We start from the raw sequence: 7,808 nt of genomic DNA, 5'->3' as shown, positions 1-7,808 counted from the left end.
AAGGGAGGGGAGAGGAGGGGAACGGGAGGGGAGGAGGAAGAAAGAAAGAAGGAAAGAAGGACCAGGCACAGTGGCTCACGCCTGTAATCCCAGCACTTTGGGAGGCCGAGGCAGGGCAGATCACTTGAGGTCACTCTGTTTTAAGTTTCTCAGTGTAGCTCCCCATTGCCATATGACAGCAGCAAGCTCATCTGGATTCCACTCCACACCCTCTCATGGCCTCACTTAGGATCTCAGTTATCTTGCAGTGTCACTCTCAAAAGTCCATCTCTTAGCAGCCCTTCAGTGAAGCCAAACAGAGTGGTCACAAGCCTAATCGGGCCTATATTTAAAACAAGTAAACAGGCCAAGTGCAGTGGCTCGTGCCTGTAATCCCAGCACTTTGGGAGGCCAAGGTGAGTGGATCACCTGAGGTCAGGAGTTCGAGACCAGCCTGACTAACATGGTGAAACCCCGTCTCTACTAAAAGTACAAAAATGAGCTGTAATCCCAGCCACTTGGGAGGCTGATGCAAGAGAATCACTTGAACCTAGAGGCAGAGGTTCCAGTGAGCTGAGATCGTGTCATTTCACTCCAGCCTATTAGATAAAAGTGAGACTCCATCTCAGAACACGAAATAAATAAATAAATATTGATTTTCTTCATTATGTCTACAATTATTCCCAAATATTAAATTAGCCAGGAACAGTGGCTCATGCCTATTATCCAAGCACTTTGTGAGGCTGAGGCGGGAGCATCTCTTAAGGCCAGGAGGTCGAGGCTGCAGTGAGCTATAATTGCACCAGTGCACTCCAGTTTAGGCAACAGAGGAAGACCTTGTCTCCAACAATAAATAAAATAAAGATTAAATTATAATATCCCTTAAAAGCAAACAGAAGAAATCCTCTATTTCAGGCAGTAAATACAAGGCAGAGAGTAGATATAAGGGATGCTCCCAAAACTGGGCACTCTGTTAATGACAAAACAGAGACCAGAATCCACATTCCCAACACTCAGTCCAGCGCCAGACCCACAAAACCATTTGTTTTTTTTTTGAAAACACTGAATTTTCCCAAAATAAAACCCAAACTATCACTAACAGATGTTTTAGATGGTCAGTCTTCATCTTTGTCTTCATTCAATGCTCATTCCTCCTTTTACTGCAAAAGCAAAAGGTGGATAAAAGAGTGTTCCAGGGATACCCTGCAACAGAGTTGAACTTCACCTTCTCCTTGGTTGTTAATAAGTTTTCTTTGAGACAAAGAAGTACAAGAAAAATAGGCTATGCTTGCTCATAAATTTCAGGCAGATGCAAACCCTGTTCCCAGGCTCAACTGGCCAGCTCTATTTTTTTGTTAGAGATGAACACAGCTCCTGTACCTCTACATTTAGATCCAAGAGTTTCCCTATTAGGACACATGAAAAGAGCCAAAAGACATGTTTCTCTTTTTCATCAAACTTAAAATCCCCACATGCAAAGGCACCCTTTGTTTCCAAACCCCTTTCCTCCAGGGTCCTGCTGTTTCAAATCTGTGTGGTCTATTAAATGCTAAATCATCGGACAGATTTCTTCTGGGGAGACTGTAGTTTCCAGGGCAACATCCAAAATACATATATCTGTCTTTTTTTTTTTTTTTTTTTTTAAGGATTTGTCGTTCTCAACCTGAGCTGGCCTGAGCAAAACTGTTAGGTGTAGAGGATTGGAACAGAGAATGGGGACAGTCTTCCCAGAGTCCCAGAAGTATGGGGCTGAGGCTGGATTGCCCAAGGAGTTCCTGGACCAGTAATCCCCAGAGAAACAGCATGTAGCTCAAGTAACAGCCTCTAGAGCTCAAGCTACCTGGTTCTGTCCCCTATCTCCACAGAAAACAGATTGATACGGTTTGGCTTTGCGTCCCTATCCAAATCTCATCTCAAATTGTAATCCCCAGGTGTTGAGAGAGGGACCTGTTGAGAGGAGACTGGCACATGGGGGCGGTTTCCCCCAGGCTACTCTCGTGATAGTGAGTGAGTTCTCACAAGATCTGACAGTTTCATAAGAGGCTCTTCGCCCTTCACTTCCTTCACACACTCTGTCCCCTGCTGCCATTAAGACATGCCTTCTTCCTCTTCCACCATGATTGTAAGTTTCCTGAGGCCTCCCCAGCCACATTGAACTGTGAGTCAATCAAACATCTTTTCTTTATAAATTACCCAGTCTCGGGCAGTTCTTTATAGCAGTGTGAGAGCAGACTAATACACAGACCAAAAGAAAATTAATAGAAAGGGGCATGGCTGTGCTGAATGGAACTGCTCATAACAGAAGACCAGACATCTATCAGAAAAACCTGCCCAATGCTGTAGCTAATTCCAAAACTAAAGATTAACCCAGCAAAGCCACAACGTACTTCCAACTCTTGGCAGTTCCAAATGAGGTCAGCATTTAATAATGGCAGCCCGAACCCCTAGCAGGAACACAGCAGTAATACAGATGAAAGGTGCAGGTGATAGCCTTCACTAAGGACACGTTTACTCACCTGAATGAACAAGCAGTAGGACCCTTTGTACCCAGTCACTTGGGCTTGAGAAACAGCTGGATTCTCCCTAGGGAGGCTGCCCTCCTCCCCTCCCGCAGCTTCCCTGATTTATGGTTGAAGATGGCTGGAATGCACCCCACCTATGAGGAGCGGTGGACATGGCTGGGGGTAGAGCCAGAACAAGCCCTCAAAGGAACACAGGGCAAACTGGAGACTCGGGGCAGTCAAGTGGAACCAGAACAGGACAGAAAGTGAGCTTGTACATCCAACAGCCATGAGTAACATCAAAAAGGTTCTAGCCTGACCAACATGGTGAAACCCCATCTCTAAAAAAATACAAAAATTAGCTGGGCATGGTGGTATGCACCTGTAATCCCAGCCACTCAGGAGGCTGAGGCAGAAGAATCGCTTGAACCCAGGAGACGGAGGTTGCAGTGAGCTGAGATCGCGCCACTGCACCCTAGCCTGGGTGACAGAACGAGAACCTGTCTCAAAAAAAAAAAAAAAAAAAAAGCAGGTTGTAACCCATCCTCTAAGATATCCCCCATATATCTAAAACAATTAGATTAAGCAGACTCAACAAAGTAAACATGTTTCTGTCCTCTGCCTCATGTCTCTCAGGCAGCAGAGCTTCCCATGTATTTTATGCTAGCAGGCACTATCCCACACCCACCTGAAGCCACGGGTGTCTTAAGGCTTCTTCTGTCGTAAAACGTGCCTTGGGATCCACTACCAACAACTTCTTGACAAGGTCCAGAGCTAAAGCAACAATTGGGCAAATCACAGTGAAAAGGATAAATATATTAAATTGTAATAGTATGCCAGAATTAACAGGCCACCATCCAGAAAGAGCAGAGAGGGTCTGAGATCATCACAGAGTCAGCAGACAGGGCCCCCTAATTTTCCTCACTCTCTGTATTCAGAGTACTATGAGAAGACCAGGAATGATAATGACACTCCCTCTCTCCTGCTGCCGGGACTTCAGTCACGACCTCTTCGCTGCCTGTTCCCTCTCTTGTTGCCTGTTGACTCAAGGTCAAACTAATTAAAGCTAAACTTCCACCCAATTCTAAGATACTTGGGATACATAGCAAACTCTCCCTGACATCTACAGATGGATGGGTGAGAATTACTCAGCCAGGGAGAGGCTTCCTGGAACTGCAGACTTGTCAGAAATAAAACTTGACTACTCCGGCCAGGCGCGGTGGCTCAAGCCTGTAATCCCAGCACTTTGGGAGGCCGAGATGGGCGGATCACGAGGTCAGGAGATCGAGACCATCCTGGCTAACACGGTGAAACCCCGTCTCTACTAAAAAAATACAAAACTAGCTGGGCGAGGTGGCGGGCGCCTGTAGTCCCAGCTACTCCGGAGGCTGAGGCAGGAGAATGGCGTGAACCCGGGAGGCAGAGCTTGCAGTGAGCTGAGATCCGGCCACTGCACTCCAGCCCGGGCGACAGAGCAAGACTCCGTCTCAAAAAAAAAAAAAAAAAACGAACAAACAAACAAACAAAAAAAACTACTCCAGCAAGCAACAAATGCATGCTGGCTTGTATATTACAACACTATTATTCCTTAAATATTCTGACATTTAACACAATCGCCTATGTTATATTATTTGACATTTAATTTTCTACTTTCTCTTTGGGGAACTAAAGTTGCCAGGATAAATTATAAAATACAAAGTAACTAATGACATCTAGTTTTTACATGCTTGCTTACTCAAAGGAAACCCTGTAACTAAAAAGTTACAAGTGCACTTTTTTTGGGCACTAAAATAGGTACCAGGCACTTGTGTACATTATACTTAACCCTTACAAAAACCTTTTAAGGTAGGGATTATTGAGGGTCCCTTTACACAGAAAGAAATTGGAGACAGAGGTTAAATAACTTGCCTAAGGCCACACAGCTAAGTAGTAGCAGACCCGGGACCTGGGTGCACACGCTTAATAATTTCCAGTGCCTCTCAAATGGTGTGAAACAAACAACAGAAAATAAGAACAGAATTGACAGGAGAAAACACCATGGACTTTGGAAAGAAACTCCCACCACAGCACATACACATTTTAGCATACCACAAATTCTTAAACCTTTTGTATTCATACCCTTTTCTGAGACCTCTGCCCAGACTTCAGGAATGAAGTTGTATTTTCCACTGGTGATCTGATCCTTCAGTGACACTTGAGTCCTATGCTCAGAGAAAGGTGGATACCCACTAAGGCTTAATATTGGTAGAGAGAGAAAGGAAAATAAATCAAGTGGCATTCTCAGTGGCATTCAGATATGAAGATTTCTTTCTCAGCATAATGAAAAGTCAAGATTTTTCTTTAAATCAATAGTCAAAAAGTGAGCTAGGCTGGGCACAATGGCTCATGCTTGTAATCCCAGCACTTTGGGAGGCTGAGGCAGGAGGATCACTTGAGCCCAGGAGTTCGAGACCAGCCTGGGCAACATGGCAAAACCCCATCACTACAAAAAATAGAAAAATTAACTGGGCATGGTGGTGTGCGCCTGTAGTCCCAGCTACTCAGGAGGCTGAGGTGGGAGGATCACTTGACCCAGGAGGCAGAGGCTACAGTTGGCCAAGATCAAGCCACTGCATGCTAGCCTGGAAAACACAGCAAGACACATTTGTGACTTCATTTAATCACCTCCTACTAGAGTGTGAAGCAATGAAAATGTTTCTTACCAGATAAAAAGAATAACTCCTAAACTCCAGCAGTCCACAGCACGGTTATATCCAGCAGTCCCAACAGAAACAAGAACTTCAGGAGCCAAGTAGGTAGGGGTTCCACATAAGGTTCTCATGAGAGAGGTCTCCCCCAAAATTTTGGAGTGCCCAAAATCAGTAATCTAAAATTCAGTACAAAAGGGGATAATGTTGAACTATGTCATAAATAAAAATATTAACATAGTCTGCCAGTCCAAGAAGACATGTAGGCTAGATCAGTTTCTATTGTACAATTCACACCTGCCATTAATCTGGAATCTACAGATTATGTCTTTGCAAGTTAAGACATTTAATTTTGCTTAAATTAAAATTCCTGGCCGGGCACGGTGGCTCACGCCTGTAATCTCAGCACTTTGGGAGGCCGAGATGGGTGGATCACGAGGTCAGGAGATCAAGACCATCCTGGCTAACAAGGTGAAACCCCGTCTCTATTAAAAAATACAAAAACTAGCCGGGCGAGGTGGCGGGCGCCTGTAGTCCCAGCTACTCAGGAGGCTGAGGCAGGAGAACAGCGTAAACCTGGGAGGCGGAGCTTGCAGTGAGCTGAGGTCTAGCCACTGCACTCCAGCCTGGGCAACAGAGCGAGACTCCGTCTCAAAAAAAAAAAAAATTCCTGAGCCTAGGAATATCAACACTCAGGCTTTCCAACTTAACCTATGTCCTCTGTAATCTTACAAAAAGCTTATTGCCATTATCACAGACACTTCAGGATTCTAATTAGTTCTATGTGGTTCTTAGGCCCCAGTGTCTCAAACTTGGCTGCACTATGGAATACCTGGGGAGCTTGGAAACACATGCTTATAACTGAGTGCCACTCTCAGCTTCTGAAGCCTGGATGTCATAAATCCTAACAAGAGATTCTAAAGTGATGCCAGGCTTGAGAAACACGGAAAGGCAGGGCACGTGATTACTCATTCATTCATTCATTCATTCACCTATTCTGAGATGATGTCTCACCCTTTTGCACAGGCTGGAGGGCAGTGGTACGATCTTAGCTCACTGTAACCTCTGCCTCCCGGGTTCAAGTGATTCTCGTGTCTCAGCCTCCCAAGTAGCTGGGATTACAGGCACCCACTACCATGCCCAGCTAAATTTTTGTATTTTTAGTAGAGATGGGGTTTTGCCATGTTGGCCAGGCTGGTCTCAAACTCCTGACCTCAGGTGATCTGCCTGCCTTAGCCTCCCAAAGTGCTGGGATTACTGGTGTGAGCCACCATACCCAGCCCACCCGTCCATTTAGACCTGTCCTCTCTCTCTCTCAGCACAAAGGTCACTTGTACACAACAAAGCTCAATAAATGCTCATTCGAATCTGGATAAGAGCAATGTCACCTGATCTCTAAAATAATTGGTAAGAGGTCAGATTCTCAACCTTTTAACACTCCCACTTTTTATTTGAGGAATTAAAAGTTTCTGAACAAGAATCTACAGGAATAGCCACATACAGAATGCCAATTCTTACCTTTATAAGACAGTCCTCTTCTTGAGATGACAGTAAAACATTCTCTGGCTTTAAGTCACGGTGTATAATACCGTTTTCATGAAGGTACTACACAGAAAGGCAGGCATGACCCTCAGATTCATGCAGTAGATAAGTAGAATCAAAGTTACCAACACACACATCTCACAGCTGGGTGAAACCGTAAGCCGTGATACACACAATCATATTGTCCAAAATCATAGAAAACTGTTGGGGTAAAGTTTACAAATTTGTTTGAGAAGATCTTTAAAAAGCAGGGAAATGAAAAAAGCAACTTAGAACGATCAACCTTTCATTTCACTTTAAGATAATAAACAACCCTTCACATGGCAGAAATGTAAGGTGTCAATTTCAATACAAATACAAATGGGTAATAGAAAATGTTTTGCGAACATACCAAATAAACACAAAAATTCAACCAAAATGATATATTTGGTTATTGCAGTCCTGGGAATATTTTTAAAGGGAATCTATACAAATATATATTTGTAAATTATCTGTTTATGTGAGTTAACCTATTCCTCAATGCAAAGACTTTGTCTTTGAAAACTCTATTGTCTGAAATAGCATATAAAAATGAACAAACACCAACACACTATGCCACATTTCTTTTCTTTTCTCTTTTTTTTTTTCTTTTCTTGAAATAAGGTTTCACTCTGTCCCCCAGGCTGAAGTGCAGTGGTACCATCTTAGCTCACTATAGCCTCAACCTCCTCAGCTCAAGTGATCCTCCCACCAGCATGCCACTTCGACCAGCTAATTTATTTATTTTTTTGTAGAGACGGGGTCTCACAATGTTGCCCAAGTTGGTCTGGAACTCTTGGGCTCAAGTGACCTTCCTACCTCAGCCTCCCAAAGTGCTGGGATTACAGGCATCAGCCACCATGCCTAGCCATGTTTCTTTAGGAAACAAAATTTTCACATATCCACAAACTGTACTCAATTCATGTTAGTATTCTTGGTTACTCAATATAAATAAATGGAATAAACCAATAAGGGAGCAATACACTGAGTAGGTGACAGCCACCATTAAAAAGGCTTGCGTTGTACCCCATAACATGTACACCTACTATGTGCCCACAAAAATTAAAATTAAATTTTTTTT

General features: G+C 43.7%; 1 protein-coding gene across 3 annotated transcripts in view; it reads right to left on the bottom strand.

The window, feature by feature from the left end:
• Positions 1 to 7,808, bottom strand: part of CHEK2 (checkpoint kinase 2) — a 54,762-nt gene that overhangs the window by 5,997 nt on the left and 40,957 nt on the right. Inside the window, exons 10-13 of one of the 3 annotated variants that reach the window (XM_017855557.1) lie at positions 6,686 to 6,772; positions 5,183 to 5,346; positions 4,599 to 4,681; positions 3,169 to 3,254 (exon numbers count right to left, since the gene is read on the bottom strand). In XM_017855557.1, coding sequence (XP_017711046.1) covers positions 3,169 to 3,254; positions 4,599 to 4,681; positions 5,183 to 5,346; positions 6,686 to 6,772 — 420 coding nt within the window. Of the gene's footprint in view, positions 1 to 3,168; positions 3,255 to 4,598; positions 4,715 to 5,182; positions 5,347 to 6,685; positions 6,773 to 7,808 lie in introns of all 3 variants that reach the window. The other 2 variants (XM_017855556.1, XM_017855558.1) reach the window with 2 other exon arrangements.

Source organism: Rhinopithecus bieti, unplaced genomic scaffold (genome assembly GCF_001698545.2).
Source record: "Rhinopithecus bieti isolate Rb0 unplaced genomic scaffold, ASM169854v2 scaffold_36959, whole genome shotgun sequence".
NCBI classification, from domain to species: domain Eukaryota; kingdom Metazoa; phylum Chordata; class Mammalia; order Primates; family Cercopithecidae; genus Rhinopithecus; species Rhinopithecus bieti.
This window is presented reverse-complemented; position numbering and strand designations above follow the sequence as displayed.